Source organism: Castor canadensis, chromosome 8, assembly GCF_047511655.1.
Source record: "Castor canadensis chromosome 8, mCasCan1.hap1v2, whole genome shotgun sequence".
Lineage (NCBI taxonomy): Eukaryota > Metazoa > Chordata > Mammalia > Rodentia > Castoridae > Castor > Castor canadensis.
In genome coordinates, this window is record NC_133393.1 from 143,682,823 (window position 1) to 143,700,837 (window position 18,015).

Below are 18,015 nucleotides of genomic sequence, written 5' to 3' on the forward strand. Positions count from 1 at the left end.
CTTTACTAAAGTCAGCTTGAAAGGAAAATGCTGGCCTTTCTTTGGGTCAAAGTTGTAAAACAAAGTAAAAATAACAAATATAACTGTTAGAATCTATACACAGTGACTCTCCTCCCCTTTCTTTTTGCCCTTTCCCATTTCCAAATGTCACAATTATTAAAAGTTATATCTTTGGAAGTAACGTGCTAGCCAATGGGAGAAAACAGTCCATTCTGGGGGGTCTGTGCTCTCCACAAGACATACTTTCTTGTGCATGACCCCAGGAAAATTGTTCAAGACGTGTTGGCTAGAAACTGGTGTTCTGTCACAGACTGAACATCTCTGCGTGGTTGTAATAATCAGCGTGCCTGGCCTGACAAGTTTGAAAGGAGTTTGTTCTCTGTAGTTGGAGTTTCAGGGAAATAGCATTTCAATGGTGAGATATTTCTAGGGATAATGGATGGAATTTAGGAAGTGGGCAAATTTAGGCCATAGTCACTCTGGAGACACTAGTTATGCTTATCGAAGGGGCAGGTCCCTAGCTGCACTGGTGACTGAAACACATTCATCTCAATACTGCTTCTTACAATGGCAGCCTCCTCCAAGCTCAGTTCAGAGGCTCCACGACAGTCAGGAAGACTGATGAAGGTAGAAGTTCTGGGTCCTCCAACTTCAAGTTCTGACCCCTTTGGTCTGAAACAAAGCTTCATCTACATTTGTAACTAGCTCTACCCATGGCCATGGCCTCCACTTTGAGAAACTTCATCTGCCATTTAGCTGTGGGTTGGGAGTTGTGTTTTATTGTTGAGACTTGGGTGAGACTGTTGGAGAGTGATGACTATTGCAGGTGTGTCCTGGGTTCCTAACCTCCTAGTACTGTGGGCTGTGTGGTGTTTCTCTACACCCTTTAGTCCTAATGTTCATTTTTGGAAAGATCCACCCATAAGTAATGGGGGCCACTAAAAGTGGAAGAAACTGACCTGCAAGTCCTGTGACTCTGTGCTTGAATCTTATCATAGACTCCTAGGGCAGTCTACTGGGACAACTTCAACTGCAATTGTCAGACAGAAGTGGGGGCAGGCATTTCTAGCCTACACGGCTGTGTTCTGATTCCCTCTGCCTGTGACTAATGTGGGAGACAAACTTCTCAGGCCCAGTAGGGAAGCAGACTGTCACTGAAGCAGGTCATCAGAGAAGTACCAATAGAAAGGTGACAGGATTGTAGACTGTCACATCCTAAATGTGTCAATTCCCTGTTTGTGTGTGTGTGTGTGTGTGTGTGTGTGTGTGAGAGAGAGAGAGAGAGAGAGAGAGAGAGAGAGAGAGAGAGAGAGAGAGAGAGATGGATCCTTGACCATCTTTACTTTATCCAATAGTTAAATTCTCTCCAGCTAAATTTACTTGAATGGAATAGCTTTAAAACATTCCTGCACTTAACATTTTGATACTCACTTGTCTCCTTTCCTTCTTCCCTACTTGGCTTCCTTTAGAGGTTGCTGAGGAATGGTGGAAGAATTTAGTCAGGCAGCAAAAGGAGAAGGAGGAAGAAGCAAAGTTCTGTGGAATTATGAATTGTCCGATCTGTTTTCTACTTCAGATGACCTCCCCAGAGCACCTCTGTGTGGTGCTGGGTCCCATCTCCTCCCACCTTGGGCCTGGCAGAATGCGTTGACAGTGATGCCCTGCATTCGACTGCCCTCTGAGCCACCTCTGTTGCCTCAGGGATGTGTCCTGGCAGCTTCTGTGGACAGAGTAGGGTCTAGATACCATCAGTGACTGTGCCACAGGCACTGAACTCAACAGAACATTGACAAAGCATAAAGGACATGGTACTGGAACAAGTACCAGGTTCTCACCAGTTCACCCCCACCCTACACCATTGCCATTCCATTTGCTGCTGATCCTATTTCATGCTGACAGGCCTAAGCCCGCTGGTCTTAGGCAGCCAAATTATGGTGCCCGTTGGTCAAGGGCGCCCTGAGCCATCTGATGATCTTACGGCAGAGCTGCTCCTTATTACTGAGTCCACGCCAGGGTCCTGGACCAGAGCAGAAATAGGACTTTAAAATGCTCAGGCTCTCTTTTCTCAATACCAACTTGATCATGAGAGAGGGAGGAGGGCAAGGAGGAAGAAGATAACCCTGGGGGTCAAGTGGATCTCTGACAGCCAGGTACAAAGCTAACACTTCTGATGCTGAGCCAAGCCCCATCCTGTTGGAAAGTCAGCTTGAAGGCAGGCTCTGCTGAGGTCCAGGATTCTAGGTGACCCAGTGCAGGAGTGGGTTTCTAGCTTTGTCCCCACCACTCTAGTCTGGTTTGGGGGTACCAAGAAGGTTGTGACTCGTCTTATGCTCCTGGGAATTTGGATAAGTCTCAGCTGATTGACCAGCTATCTACAGTGCTTGGGTATAACTGAAAGCTGGTGTAGGCCAAGGATCCTTCAATTTTTACCTCCTTCCTTTCTTCCCTCCTTTCCCTGGGACTGGAAGGAGAAGACATAGTCAACTTGCCAGGTTGCTGTTGGGGGAGAACATGGCTGCATTGTAATATTCTGGGTGGTTCTTGAAACCATGAGACTGCTGCTGGCACCTACAATGTTTCTAGCACCATATGCTTGGTGGTGTGGGGCACCCCTGGACCCATTGATCCTGGGAGGAGCTGTTGTAGGGGCAAAAGCAGGGGGAAGGGAGTCAGGATGACTTTTTCCAGCTCTGCAGTTAACTTGTTTAACCAAAGAAGTTAGGGAGGGTGGAACAAAGTCAGAGCTGATGTCTTTCCTGCAGGAATTCCAAAAGTCTTTGCTTAGACATGTGTCCTGAACTCTGTGTCTCCAAAAGAAGAATATAGCATTTCCTAAACCTGCTTGATCATGATCCCCTTTTGGAATCTGTGACCTGTGGACCCCTTGCTGTAGAGAATGTGTGAAATGCCAAACAGGAGGCTCCTATCACTGTGCCTCTGATCCTTTGTCATGCATCTGTCCACTCTCTCTGGGTCCAGCAGCTTGGGTGGGAGGCCAAATGGTGGTGTCACACCGAAGAGGCACAGGAGTCCGACCAAACCTGACCCTCTATTTTCAGGAGTGGGATAGGATTCCTACAAGGACCTGTGGTCTGCTTTTGACTGTGTAATTAAAAGGATAATGCTCTGTGTACAGGTGGCTTTACAAGGGTGACCTCCTGTTGCCCTACTTGTTGCACAGAATCTGGCTTCCTGTTAACCTCAAGATCCCACTGGAGGCCAGTTGTGATGGGGCCTCTGTGCACCTGGTCCAACAGCAGGTCTAGAGCATGAACAGAGCTAGCATGGGTGAGTGAGGTGGTGGGTTCCTGGGCTGCACTTTTTTCTTGTTTGCAAAAACAATTTAAAAATTATTGCCTCCTATGTTGCCGACGTCCAACAATGGTGTCTGCATTTGATGGAGGTGGGGCAAGGCCTCGAAGGGGGCCTCTGTCCAAAGGCAAGCAAAACATGAACAAGAATGTGAACACCAGCCACACAGACATGTCACTTGGCATGGGCCAGGGTGGGGGTGCGGCGCAGGGGAGCAAGCACACAGGTAAATGGAGCAATGTCAGGTCTGTCAGGAAAGCCTGCTTCGAGGAACCTGGAGGCTCTTCAAAGCTCTCCGCTCAGTCAGACCGCATCAGAATGCCACGGGAAAGAATGGGATGCTTGTGAAGGATGAGATTCTGGGTCCAAGGCATTTAGGAAGTATGTTGTCAGGGCCTTCATCCGTCTCTGCCAGGAGCCATGGATGAGAAGAAGGAGGAGGAGATAGGAGGCGGGGAGCATCATCAAACCCTCCTGCCTTCCAGCCTGGACAGAACTAGTCAGAGAACAGGCTGGCGAAGGACTTCCTCAGGTTGCGGATGGTCTCGGCTTTGGCCTCATCCTCACTTGGGGCCCCGCGCTGGGTAGCGTCTGATGTGCCAAGGCTGTTGGTCAGGGACTGGGATTTGCTGCAACAGAAAGGTGGGGGTCTGGGTAGCCATGGCTGAGACTCCCAGGAAATGAGTCTGGGGACAGCCCTGAGCCAGGAGGCTGAGCCCAACCATCAGAATGATAGTGGGACCAGAAAGCAGACTGTAAGGCTTACAGGAGGGGAGGTGGGAGGAAGCAGTGCATGTGTGTATAGTGATGGGTTACTTTAAAAAAAAAAATGGGTGCAACCCCCCCATTCCCCCCACCCCATGGTCGGCATGTGTGCCTTTGAGGCTCCTCCTATCAAGAGTCTGTTTCCCCATCTTATGAATCTGGCCTTGGCCAGGTGACTTGCTTTGGCCCGAAGCACATGATGGAATAACACCGTACAACTTACAAGGCTGGGCCTCAAGAGACTTTGATGCCTTACATCTGCTCTTTTGGAAGCAGCACTGTCATATGAGAAAGCTTGGCTTAGCCTTGGGGGACATGAGATGCCATGGAGAGAGAGACCCAGCTGACAGCCTGCACCAACAATCAGATGTGTGCGTGAGGCCCTCTGGGATCATCCAGTCATCCAGCACAGTGAAGCTGCCATATGGCTGCAGTTGTATGAGTGATCCCAGGAGAGTAAGATTGCCCGACTTGACAAACATGTAGGACATCCGTTAAATTTAAATTTCAGATAGAAAACAGGTGTACTTTTTTTTGTGGTACTGGAATTTGAATTCAGGGCCTCACACTTGCTAGGCAGGTACTCCCACTTGACCCACAACTCCATCCCAAACAGGTGTATTTTAAAGTGCAAGTCTATCCCACACAATATTTAGGGTATACTTGTACTCATAATTATTTGTTATTTATTTGAAATTCACAACTACCTGGACATCTTAAATTTTATCTGTCAACTCTACAAGACACCAGCAGAAGAACCTTCCAGCTGAGCTAAACTCAGAACAAACTGCTGAACCAAGAAACTGCAAATGAAGAAAATGGTTGTTTTCCTAAGCCACTAAGTTTTGGGAGTGGTTTGTTACACAGCAAGTGATAACTGATACATATATTCATGGAAGGACACCATGAGGCCTAATCTCTAGGATCACCCTGCTGGATCCTGACACATAAATGCTATCTTCTAGCCCAGTCTCTATCTATTCAAGTCCAGGCCAGGCCTCACTGAGTCCTTTGTCTTGAGTCCCTGACCTTGTGTCAGCCCCGCTTTGGCCATCCCCAGCTCTGCCCTACACCCTTGGTCATTCCCAAACACTTACTTGAGATGGGGGTGAGGTGGTGCTGGCTTCTTTGGCTCCTCACCTTGCTGGGAAGTGCTGCGGCCCTGCACTGGGGGCCGGGGCTGGGAGCTGAGGTTGGTTCCTGGCTTGGAGACCTGGTTTGGAGAGCTGTCACCTGATGCCCGGGATAGCTGTGGAGAGCCTGGTGACCTTTGCTGTTGTGGAGATCCAGACTGGGGGCTCCCGGGCTGCTGGCCTTGTGGGGAGAGCCTCTGTTGGGAGGGGCTTCTAGATCTGGGGGGCTGGGGAGAATGAGCTTGACGAGGGCCCCCTACAGGCCAAAGAAATGGTTAAGTTCAAATTTGTTCTTAGGACAAATACAGCTGTGCACAAATAATGTTGCTTACATATGTTCATTATAGTGTTGTTCCTAACAGTGGAAACCAAAAATAATATAAACACTAAACCATGGTCAGGCACGTCACCAACGTGTTGAGATACGTCTATATGATGCATTATGCTATGGGATTATCGTATAGGATGTGGCAGAACAATATTAAATGACATAGGATGTTAATATGTGTTACTAAATACCAATAAACAAAAAAAAGCAGTTTATAAGATAGAGCATTTTGGAGCTGTGGCTCAAGCAGTAGAGTGCCTGCCTAGCAAGTGCTAAGCCCTGAGTTCAAACCCCAGTACTGCCAAAACCAAATATCGAATTACTAAGATAGAGCACCTGTTTTATTCCACTTTGGTCCAAGTGTGTAGAAGTAAGAAAGAAGAAATATGTAAAGAAGACTGGGTGACTGTACACTAGGATGAGTGAGACCTCACAGTTTAACATGCATTTGGACCACTGGGGGAATTTTGTCAACACAGAGATCTGGAGTGATGTTATAGACTAAATTGTGTCTGTGCCTCCCCTACCCTAATCATATGTCGAAGCCCTAAACCTCAGTGAGACTGTATTTGGAGACAGGGTCTTTAAGGAGATAGGGAGGTGGTAAGGGTGAAGCTCTGATCCAACAGGAAAGATGGTTGCCACCTGAAGGCTCCATACCCAGCAAAAGCCAGGCATGGTGCCACACATCCATAATCCCAGCACCTGGGAGGCAGAGGCAGAAGGACCTAGAGTTCTAAGCCAGCTTAAGATACACAGTGAGACCCTATCACCAAAAGCCAAGTGCTGGGGTTGTAGCTCAGTGGTAGAGCTCTTGCCTAGTATGCCCAAGGCCCTGGGGTCTAGCCCCAGCAACACACACACACACACACACACACACACACACACAAAGGGCGGCTCTGAGTCATTACAATTTTGTGAAAATTAAAGGTGGCTTTCTCTAGTAGCAACAGCTCAGAGCCATGTGCTATGGAGCAAGGACTAGATTTCTGCCATGGTCTCCCCTCAGATACCCTGTCACTGGGCACATTTGCATAGGGCATGGCCTGTGTGTCTGGTGGTCCTGACCCCACACTGGCCCCATGACCCCAGGTCCTAACTCAATGCTTGCCATTTAAATGTCATGTGACTGTGGGTAGGTCACACAATGAGGCCATTGGACTCTACACCAAATATCCCCCCTCCCAATATAAACATTGTCGTGTGGCCGTGGGACCCTTTCTAAGCTGATGAAATTGCAGTAGCATGTTAGCTTCTGACCTCTTTCATAGCTATAGATTGGAGGACCCATTGATCTCAAACCCATACACCTATAGGGACAGGCTGGTGTGCTAATGAAGTAGCTGAGTGCAAGAAAATAATGTAGCTTTAAAAAATTTCTCACTTGATATAAAAACATAGTTCAGAGAATTCTCTCTCTAAAGAAGTACAAGCATAAAGAAAATAGTAATTGACTCTCTCTGTCACTATGGAGGTGACAATAGTAGGAACAAGGTTTGAGGCAAATGGGGAGCACTTCTCTGTCCAAGGGAACAGTGGTTGCTAACCACCAGGAGCTGCTGTACAGGAAAGCAGGCTGGGGTTTCTAGAACTTCTGCACCATCAAGAGAGGCTGGAGAGGCCAGGCATGATGGTGTATGGAAGATGGGAGGATCGTGGGTAGAGTCCAGCCTGGGGAAAAAGTGAGACCCTGTCTCAAAAAAAAAAAAAGCTGGGCATGGTAATACAAGTTTGTGATCCCAGCTACACGGGAGATGGAGGTAGGAGAATCAGTCCAAGGCTGGCCCTGAGCAAAAGCACAAGACCCTATCTGAAAAACTGATTGAAGTAAGAAGGTCTGGGGGGGAGTGGCTCAAGTGGTGGAATGCTTGCCTAGCAAGTGCAAGGCCCTGAGCTCAAATTCCAATAACTGCCTAAAAAATAAAATAAAAAAGATGCTGGAAATTGACCTGGGGTGGGGGTGGAAGACTGAAGCTAAAATTTAGATATTTAAGCAAAACCTCTGGATTTTTAAATGCTGGTTACATTTCTGTTTTCTAAACTTACTGTAGGTCAAAGAAAACATCTGTTTTCTACTTTTATCTTAACCCTTCCACTCCACCCCTAAGTTGGTCATATCTTAGAAAAGCTGGGTAGTAATTCAATAACTCATTAACTATTTCTTGAGTCCCTATTTTACCCCCTGGGTACATCAAGAGACACTCTAGTTATTTCATACAGTTTCTTGGCAAGGCAAACAATTTAGTATTTTTTATTTGAGCACATACAAAAAATATTAACTTCTATATAGAAAGCATTTGTCCAAGCACAGAATTGATGTCGAAAAAAGGGATGGAGCTTATTAAAGGAAAATTTCAAATTTTTACTGAGTTTGAAACAAGCTAATACTGTGATCTTGTTACTTGGAGAAATTGGTGAAAATATTGCTTTGGAATTAGCCTTGTTATTTTTATTCTGAATGTTAATTCACTCCTTTAATTACCTTAATTGGTTTTAAGTTGATTATTTTCAACTCACTAAATGTGTGTTTAGCCACAAGTTCCTTAAAATAATATCTCTTTATCAAGCGTGTTCCTACCCTGGGCTAGAGAGGAAACAGAACACAGTAGCTCTCTGTTTTTTAAAGGGCCTCTGTTCAGAAGTGTTTTTAAGCAGTCAGTCCTGGGTAAAGGGGGAGGGGAAAGGAGGGGCCAGGGCAGAGACCAGCCAGGAATCAGGTACCATGCTGGATACTTTTGGACCATTTAGAACTGTAGACTTATTGCCAGGCAGAGGGCAGGGGCTGCATGTGTTGTAAGGTTTGTTAGTACAATCAAGAACCACTGTCTATTAGAACTGCAAACAGGGCGCGGTGACTCATAGTAAGAGTTACGTTCATAGGTACATGGAAATAACGCAGGAGTTTCCTTTGTAGCTACCTTTATCTCAAACGAGCTAAAATGTCATGTTTTTTGTTTTCTCTTTTCTCTTCTACAAAATTGGAGGAGGAGGGTGAAACAAGCCCTGCTCAGGGGGAAGGGCTGGCACCGGTGGGACTGGGGGAGGTGCTGGGGAAAGCAGGTAGGAGGGTGCAAAAAAATGTGTTCACATGTATGTACATGGAAAAAATGATAGCCATTAAAAGTACTCCAGGAATCGGGGGAGGAGGAGATGAAGGAGAATGGTAGAGGGGGTGAATTCATGTATGATATATGTGCTACATTGTAAGCACCTGTGTAAATGCCACAATGTATTCCGTCCCCCGCCCCCCAGCACAGCAATAAAAAAAAAGAAATCAAAGGCAAGGGGACTGAGCACGTGAGGGTCATGTCCTGATTCTATTCTTGTAATTTTCATTAAAATGTAAAAGAATTAAAATTACCAGGGAGCCGCCTTCCCTAAAAGTCTTTTATTTTGTTAGAAACTTGTTCTTGAAATTAAAAGTAAAGTTTCATTTGCGAATCAAAAAAGTTACATAATCATTATTAATGGTAAATTATTAGTAGTAAGAGCTAATGTCTTCCGAGCACTTTCCCTGAGTCACACACCTTGCTAATTGCTTCCTTGACCTTATCCCATGGACAACAACCTACCGTCCAATAGGCTGCTGCTATTTCCTTCTTTATCACCAAGGAAACCGAGGCTCAGGGAGGTAGGAACTGGTTTCAAACACACATATACAAGCCAAAAGATACTAAGACACAGTTTTTTATGGTTTGGACCTTAAATGGCCCATGTGGTGAAGGCTTGGTCCCCAGCCTATGGCGCTCTCAGGAGGTCGTGGAACCCTTATGTGGGTCTTTGTGGATGGAAGTTAGGTTATTGGGGGTGTGCCCTCAAGGGGATTTTGGGACCCTGATCCTTTTCTCTTGCTCTCTCTTTGCTTTTTGGCCACCAGGAGGTGAACGGTCTTCCTCCACTAAATGAGTGGAGTGTCATCCCAGGCCCAATGACCCATGAGTGCTGGGTCACCCCAGGTCCAAAAAGCAAGAGGGCCAAGTGACCATGGACCTCTGAAACCAAGAGCCAAGATAAAACTTTCTTCCTTTTTATTTATTTATTTGGCAGTACTGGGGTTTGAACTCAGGGTCTTGTACTTGTTAGGCAGGCACTCTACCACTTGAACCACGCTCCAGCCCTTTAGGTTTCTTTTGAATAGAGTTTTGCCATTTATGCCCAGGCTGGCCTGGACAGAGATCCACCTATTTATGCTTCCTTCATAGCTAGGATTAGAGGTACACCACTATGCCTGAGATGCTGTCTTGCTAACTTATGCCTGGGCTGGTCTGGAACCTTGATCCTCCTGATCTCTGCCTCCCAAGTAGCTAGGATTATAGGTGTGAGCCATGGTGCCCTGGCTTTCCTCCTTTTAAGTTGATTTTCTCAGATATTTTGTGACAGTGAGGGAAAGCTGGCCGACACACAATTGTGTACAACTACACAATGTACTTTTCCCCAAATATTGTCTTCTTTTCCAGGGAGAGAAGCACAGATGGATGGAACGGTATGGGGATTGGGAATAGCACATAAGGTTCACTAAATGTTACTGTTTCTGATGTAAAGGGATCTGAGTATTTATGGGGATTTGTCAGTACAGGGAAGAAGAGATAACTTCGGGATCAAGAAAAGGATAGGAGCAAGACTTTGAAATAAATGGGGGACATTGACTCAGCCCCCAGAATGAACACAGTTGTGAACAAGTTATGTTCTCAGGAGTCTTTGGCCACAGAGACTTCCAGTCCAAAGGACATCTGGCCTGGTATTTTGACAAATGTCATTTTTACTCCATGGTTCCATACAATTTGGATAATTGTGCATATATTTTGGAGTGCATTGGGGAAAACAGTCAACTTAAAATTTACTTCTATGAAAAAGTAAATGAATATAGAAGAATATATTAAATAAAATAGGACGGAAGGAATGAAGGAAGGAGGGAAAGGATGTAGAAAGAAAGGAGGCAGGGAAGGAAGGAAGGAAGGGAAGAAAGGATGAGAGGGAGGGAGGAGGATCATTTTACCTAGACCTGTGGAAAAGGAAGTCATCTTATGCCCAAGGCTCATTTTTCCTAAGAAGCAATGATTCTGCTGACGGGGAAACCCAGGACATGATAGAAAGGCCTCTTTTTTCTGACACAGTTTTGAACAGAGCCATACAAGAGTGTAAGGAGACCACCTGCCCTGGCTTCTCCCCACCCAGCTGCCCAGCTGCTCCAGAGCAACGGGGCACCCACATAACTCTGGTTGCAGGAGGGGACACAGGACAGATGTTCTTCCTAGGCCCACATGCAAGAACCCTGGGGCAGCTAACGTTCCTCTAGAAAGCCTCAGAAATTCTCACAATTTCTTCCTATCTCCTCACCCACAGCATTTGCCCTCTAACAAATGGTGGCATTATGTAGTGGAACTGGATATTTTTCGAGGAAGAATTTCAATGGATGAGCTGGCATATGATGTTCCATATGCCAGCTCTTTCTTTGTTTTTCCCTCTAGCTTGTTGGCTTACAAATCTATTCAGGCACTACCAGTGGCTAGAAAGAAACACTATAAGGTCTGAAAGGCCAGACTTGTAAACCTGCCATTTTCTTGTGTCTCCCTGGGCAAAACTCCAACTTCTCCCTCTGGGAAAAGGGAGCTAGCACTGTAGAGTGGCTGGAAGGATAAAAATGAGAAGATACACGGGAAAGTCCCATCTGTGGGACAAAGCCTGGCACGTATTAAATATTTAAAAAATTACTTTCACTCTTCCCTTCCTCCTTCCTGACTTAAGGGGTTGGAAGGCCTCAGTCTCCCTCAATCTGCACACGGAGTGAGTATGCAGTGTATGGATAAAGTAAGTGGAGGATGAATTTTTTCCACAACACCTTCTGGAAATCAAATGCAGATTCTGCAGTGCCTTTCAAAAACCTCACTGAGAAGGTTTTTCTCTGGGACTAGCCTGGCTCTTACCTTGTGGAGGTGGGCGTGGCTGGGGCTGTTCCATTTGGGGTCCTCGCTGCCCTTGTCCTGGGGATTTTGCAGGTTTTGTTTGTGGAGCCTAGGGGAGAAGAGAAAAGAGGCCAGTTTTGATTACCATAGCCTTTACTTCCTGGGTGGGAGGCAAGGCTTTGCAAAGGTCTTTTCCATCATTGAGGCAAGCCCTAGGTATGGTGCACAGTTCTTGAGTGTAGAGAGTGATGGATTTTTACGTGTGTATGCATGAGTGTAGCCATGATTTGGTTGAAAACATAAACATTTCCTTCCCCTCTAGAGCCCCACCTCAAGTTTAACCATTATTCTGATGTCTACCCACAGAAATGAAGTTCTGTGGGGGAAAGCGGGCTGGGGGTGGGTGTAGGCTTTGGGACTTGCTTTCCCAGAAGGCTGGGCAGCTGGCAAATTCTTTGGTGAGTGGTCTGGTAATCCATGGACCAGAGCTTGTCCGGCTGGGGAGGGGGAAGTGGGAGACACAATAGTCCACTGACTGGGTGCCTAGGAACTCACAGTGGGTGTGTGTGCACGTGTGTTCTCACGCGCTCTTGCACACACCCTCTGCTCAGGCGCAGGATGGGGACCGCACAGATGACAGTTATTAATGATCTTTCCGAAGAGGCCAAAGGCCAGCGGGATAGGAGCTTTGCCCCAGGATAGAGGAGAGAGGAAGATCCCCTGGAAGTTCATGGGATGGCCATGGGGCCACGTCCAGCCTCTGTCCCCCAACCTGCTCCTTTCTTCTCAGGTTGATTCCTCTTCTGGGGTATCTGTTGGATCCTGAAAGTTCTCATTTCAGACATCCTGACATTTCTCAGGGCTACCAATCTTTATTCCTGAAAATCTTACCCAAGCTCTCAGGGGTGAGGGAACGGTATTCCCCAGCACCAGGAGTTGGCTCATTTTGGAGACAACAAGGTCGGCCATCAGCTGTTTGTCCTCTTCCACATGCTCTCCAATCAGGGGCATCGAGCTGTCCATGACCTGTGGAAGAAAAAGCAGGACTCAGGAACCCCATGCCAGGACTGCCCAGCCATTGGCAGCACTTGCCAGGAGTGACCACTAGATGGCGATGTCCTCCATACAAACCGCCAGCCTCGCACCCCCAGCTGGGCTGGGTCCTCCAGAGACATCCATCTCCCTACAGAGCAGTCTAAACCAACTTCCTGGATTGAGTTCAAGTCATCCTACAGCGCTGTGCTACAGCAATGTGACTGAAGGTGGGGGAGCATTTACTGACCTTTTCTGTACTTTTCTTTGGGGAGCTGGTCTCCGCCCCCTCCTTTCTCACCCAGCATCCCTCCCAGGGTTGGGGCTGGCTTCCTGTCCTTTGGCCCAAGGTCAAGACTGGAAGCAGTAAAGGTGGCGGTTCCATCATGACCAAAAAAAAAAAAAAAATGACAGGCTGGAAGTGACCCAGGGCTCAGAGAGAAGATGGAAGAGGAAAGGGCTGTTCTTGGGGTCCTGGCAGAATACGGACCTGGAATGAAACTTGTTCTTCAGAGAGCTGGCTGGTCTCACAGGAAGCAAGGCTGATACGGGGAAGGGGACCTGAGAGCACATGCTTGCCCATTCTGCTCTTTTCACACATGGAGAAACTGAGGCACAGAGACGGAAAGGACAACGAGCCAGGTGATTCCCTGAGCATGGGCAGCTACAGACCATCTTGGCAGAGCTGGGAAATAGCCATGTTGGTTACTCTCTCTCCTCTGCTATAAGAATCCAGGCACTTGTGCCCACCTGTCCTACCCCATCAAACGCACCGACTCATCTCCTCCTTTCTCAGCTTTGGACTCACCACCTGTCAGGGAACACCTAGCTTAGCCCTTCCTCCAGGAAGCCCTCTAGGCCTGCACATACTCCTGTGAGACATCCCAAGACTGTATTGCTGCTGACCTCATTTTCCCATTGGAGAGTTTATCCCACAGCCTGCCTGCCACCTCCTGCTTATTCTGACACCATAACTAGATTGAGAGCCTGCAAGGTCTGGAGTGGCCCTGTGTCCTTTTAATTGGTGTCCCCTCAGCAAATCTCTGCTGAATGGAGGCGTGAGAGTTCCTTGCAATAGGACTTGCTCACAATGCTGAGGATACTAAGTGCCCTGTTTTATTGAGCCCCTATTATGTGCACTGTTCTAAGTCATGGGTATGATGAGCTCACATCAGCTCTTTGAGGCTGGTGTTATTATTATCTTCATCGTAATGATGAGGAAGCAGAGGGTCAAAGAAGTGACAACTTCCATGCGATCAGGGAAGCTCTCGACAACCCCTGTGTTCATGCAAAAAACTTGGAAGAGGCAACCAGGGTTCTGAGCCTGAGTTCTGCTGCAGACTTGCTTTGTGACCTTGGGCAGCTCACTTTTCCTCTATGAGTGTATTTTTTTCCTCAGCTATAAACTAAGGGATTCAAGCAGCTGCTAAGACCCCTCTGGCTGGGAATTTCAGGGTCTGTGGGTCTGACGCACCCACAGGAAGCTGTGAAAAGCAAGTGGTTCAAGGATCCAGCAGGTACTGGGAGCTGAGGAATATGGAGCTCCTCAAGGTGTCACACCTAGGTCTGACATGCAGGAGCCAAGTGCCTGGCACGTGGACCGTCTCGCTCAGCATCAGCTGTGTTGAGCTGTAACAGTGCAGTCTGTCCCCAGTGTTCACGGGCTTCCTGTCCCATGCCTGTCCTCCCCGCCCCTGCCCACCCGTTTCTGTTCTGCTTGGGTCTTCACATTCCCTGCAGTGGAAAACAGCTGCTGCAGGAACCTGAGGTCGAGAATTCTGGAACCCCCCCAGGCAGGACACAGCCAAAGGAAGTGGACACTCAGTCTCCCCAGGGAAACATTTTTCCAGTGAGCAATGTCATCCCTTGGACAGGTCAGAGAGGACAAGTTCAAAGGTCTTTCCCTGGAGGGTCTCACAGACTCTCTGTTCTCACCACAGAGGTGGCTAATGAAGCCAGTATTTTTACATCTTGCCTGCTTTTTTTTCATTACTGGGGAAAATACCTTAAATATTCCTAGTAACAAGCTTACCCTCTTCTCTGTCCCCACCCTAAACTCAAATGAAGAGAAACAACTCTGCAATGTTTCTGAGAGGGAAAAAAATATATGAAAGCTATCTTTTTCTTTTTTTTTTTCTTTTTCTGGAACATTTTTTGAGAAGTTGTTTTTTGGGTTTTGAAGTTCAAGCCTTACTTTTTTTTCTTTTTCTAAATGTGAACCATCTTTCATCCCTGACCCTCTGAGTGTCTGGAGCTGGGGGCCCATGGGCACAGGTGTTTTTTTCTTCTGAAGAGTGAAAGTAGAGTGAAAGAGAGAGGCAGAGGAGTGCTGTCCAAGAGAGAAGAGAGTGTTCTGATCTCTAACGGGGACTGCGGCCCCTCTGGAGTAGGCTCTGCGGGACAGGGCCCAGCCCTCCTGCCCACTGCTGTGACCTGTCATCTGGTGCCCAGCAAGGTGGCTCAATGGTGAAGAAATGAATGACAGTGTGTGAGCCAACCCGGATTCATGTCTGGTGTCCCAGTGAGGAGATGGGAGGCAGGAGGCCTCATGGGGTGTCAGGAGCTATGAGGGCCCAGGCAGAGGGCCCCTTGGCTGGTCCTGCTCCCAGGATGTCACCAGAAGAGCGAGGGACTGACTCCTCCAGGAGCAACTTGTAGGTGGACAGTTGTCCCCTGAGCAGAGGCTGTGTAGGGGAACTTTAGGTACAGTGGCAGCCAGGGGAGATGAGCCAGCCCAGACGAGTCCAGGATCTCAGATACAGAGGCAGCTCTTCCCGCGGGAGTCTCCCTGTCAAGGCAGCCCTTGCCAGGCTGGTGTCAGTGCCCTCCTGCAGGGCCAGCCCCACCCATGGAGTCATCTGGTGCTGCTGTGCCCTGGATCCCTGGGGAGTGGGGTAGGGACTGCAGGACTGGCTGGCTTCTGTGGCCACCCAACTATGTGCGTGCTCCCCATTAGCTGCCCACACCCCAGGGAGGGGGGACCACAGAGCTGTCCCTCACGTGTCTTGGCCTGGTGTTAGCCTGCTGCTCCCCTGTGGTTTGAGAAGGAAGAGCTCACGGGAGGAGTGAGCTGGAAGCTGGGGCCTTAGAGCCTGGCTGTGGGAAGTTGGGGACAGGAGGGACTTGAGGCCACAGGGGCATTTTCGGGGGAAAGCAGGGGAGAGCCCTGAGGTGCCGATGGAGGCAGGAGAGGAAGACTGTGGGACGGAGAGACTGTGGGGGTGTCTTGGAGGGGACAGGGGACTGTGAGATGGGGAGAGGCCACAGGAGGCCCTTAAGAGGGATTCAGGTTCTGTGAGCCTCTCTCTTACAACTACATGTTTCCCGCTCTGGTGGTACCATGCACAGCCGTGTCCACTTCTGAACACTCAACACCAGAGCTACCCATGTGCCTGATCCATGGGAGCCCCTAAAGTCCATGTTTGTAGAATGAATAAATGTTGGAATCTCTGTATGGTTACCAAGGAAGTGGGTCCACTTCACACACTTGGACACTGAGGATACCACCAAGCCCAATGGGACAGAATCTTCCCGACTCTTGGCCTGACAGCTTGGGAGAATGGTTAAAACTCACACCCTGAGCCTTTGCTGTGGCAGAGGTGGGATGAGGTGACAAGGGTGGTGGGGCAGATGTCTCTGGAGACTGCTTACTGGGGCCTGGGCTGCATGGTCCGGGAGCCAGGATGCAGCTGGCCATGCTGGAACACAGCTTGGAGTCCCTCTCTCTGACCCTTCTGCCAGGGCTGGGCAAAGCAGGGGACCTCCTGCTTCTTCCCTCACCTCAATGATGTAATCTCTGCCGTCCTTGCTGTGAACGGCCTTGACAGCACAGATGTCCAGGCCACCAAACATTTCTGAGCAGCTGTCCACCCATAGCCTGTACCTGCAGGAAAGTACAGACAGACAGTGAGCATCAGGGATGAAGGAGACATAGCAATGGAAAGACAGAGAGATGCTGGGCATATGGACAAAACAGGCAGAGATAGAGAGAGACAGTAACATACAGAGAGAGAGAGAAAGAATGAAAGAAAGAAAGAAAGAAAGAAGGAAAGAAAGAAAGAAAGAAAAAAGAAAGCGAGCCCTGGGGAGGCAGGAAGAGAGGAAGAATAAGGGAAAGAAGAAATGAGAGTGTGGCAATCTCAGAGACCCCCAATCACCCCCTCCCAGGACCTTGACAGTTGTGATCAGCAGCAGTGAGGGGCAGCTTGCCCTGCCCCCATCCAGAGCCATCTCAGACACCCAGCCACCCCTGCAGCCCTTTTCCCTTGGGAAAGCTGCTCGCAGGGCTCTAGAAACCATTCCGGCTACCCTCCCAGCCCAGAGCCCAGCCAGACAAGAGCCTGCAGGGGACAAAGCTTGCATTCTCCCTAAGCCTGGTGGGGAGGGGGTGGCAGGGGAGCCTGGCAGGCTGCTCCCGCCTGGCCCTGGGGCCTTTGTTCCCTTTCCAGCCACTTGATGGCTGCAAGGCCAGTTTGCTTTGCCTGGGACAGAGCTCAACGCTGGACTTTGACCTTGCAACAAGGGGGCTGCTGTATCTGGAGGAATCTTCAGGGCTTGCACTTGGCTCCCCTTGTGGGCTGGATTTGGGGTTCACAGGGGACTCTGTGTCTGTGTTCTTGCTTCTCTCCTCACTTCCCTGGGTCACACAGGGCATGGCTGCCCTCAGATCTATTTGTGTCTCTGCTATGGGCCTGGGTTGAGGAGGGATCATGGTTGATGTGCTCTTAGCACGCTCTCATCTTATCCCCCAGTGCCCACTGAGGCCCAGAGAGGGAGAGTGGGTCACACAGCAAGGCAGTAACAGAGGCAGGTTCTCCTAGATCTCTGGGCTTTAGCCCAGTTCTCCCGATCAGCAGCAGTCAGGAGCGTGTGGGAGTGAAAGGCAGAATGAATACGCACCTCTACTGCATTCCTACTATGTGTCATTCTGTGCCTGGGGAAGGGCTGACTCCTCATTCCCTACCTGATCAGGGAGGTTTGAATCCATTTTACAGATGAAAAAACTGAGGCTCAGAGAGATGAGTAAGTGTGGCTTCCAACCTCAGGTCCTGTATGATTCCCGATCCTCAGCAAGCCACCCTTTCTCTCATTAGGAATGGGTCATGGCTGGCCTAGTCTTACTCAGCATGGGGCACCGGGGCCCCTCATTCTTGCTATTACTTCCTCAGAAATTTTGGGTGAGACTCTCCTTCTTGAAGCCTCAGTTTCCATATCTGTGAAATGAGAAGGCCAGATATGATTCTTGTTGGGCATTGGAGTCACCAGGAGAAGTAATCAAACATACAAAGAAACATCCAGACACAGGGCCCCGCCTGTGCTAGAATATTCTCTACAATTTCTGAACGCTTCCCATGAGACTCTGATGTGTACATCTGGAGACAGTGTTTGGTCCTTGGAGCTCTAGGAGTCCTCTGGGCTCCCTGATGAGGGTCTCTGTATTTGGAACGAGTAGCAGACTCATGGGACACCACAGGCTTAGGGAGAGATAAATGAGACCCACTCAGGATTCAGGCTTCTTCTCAATGGAAGGAGATGAGGACTA

The 18,015-nt window shown here is 48.6% G+C and overlaps 1 protein-coding gene across 3 annotated transcripts in view; it reads right to left on the reverse strand.

Moving 5' to 3' along the window:
- Positions 1-1,233: 1,233 nt before the first annotated feature.
- Positions 1,234-18,015, reverse strand: part of Syn3 (synapsin III) — a 441,204-nt gene continuing 424,422 nt past the window's right edge. For all 3 annotated transcript variants that reach the window (XM_074084313.1, XM_074084314.1, XM_074084315.1), the window contains 5 exons: positions 16,254-16,356; positions 12,333-12,467; positions 11,463-11,550; positions 5,175-5,466; positions 1,234-3,941 (listed from right to left, as the gene is read on the reverse strand). In XM_074084313.1, the coding sequence (XP_073940414.1) occupies positions 3,809-3,941; positions 5,175-5,466; positions 11,463-11,550; positions 12,333-12,467; positions 16,254-16,356 (751 nt within the window). In that variant the 3' untranslated portion in view covers positions 1,234-3,808. The remainder of the gene's footprint in view (positions 3,942-5,174; positions 5,467-11,462; positions 11,551-12,332; positions 12,468-16,253; positions 16,357-18,015) is intronic.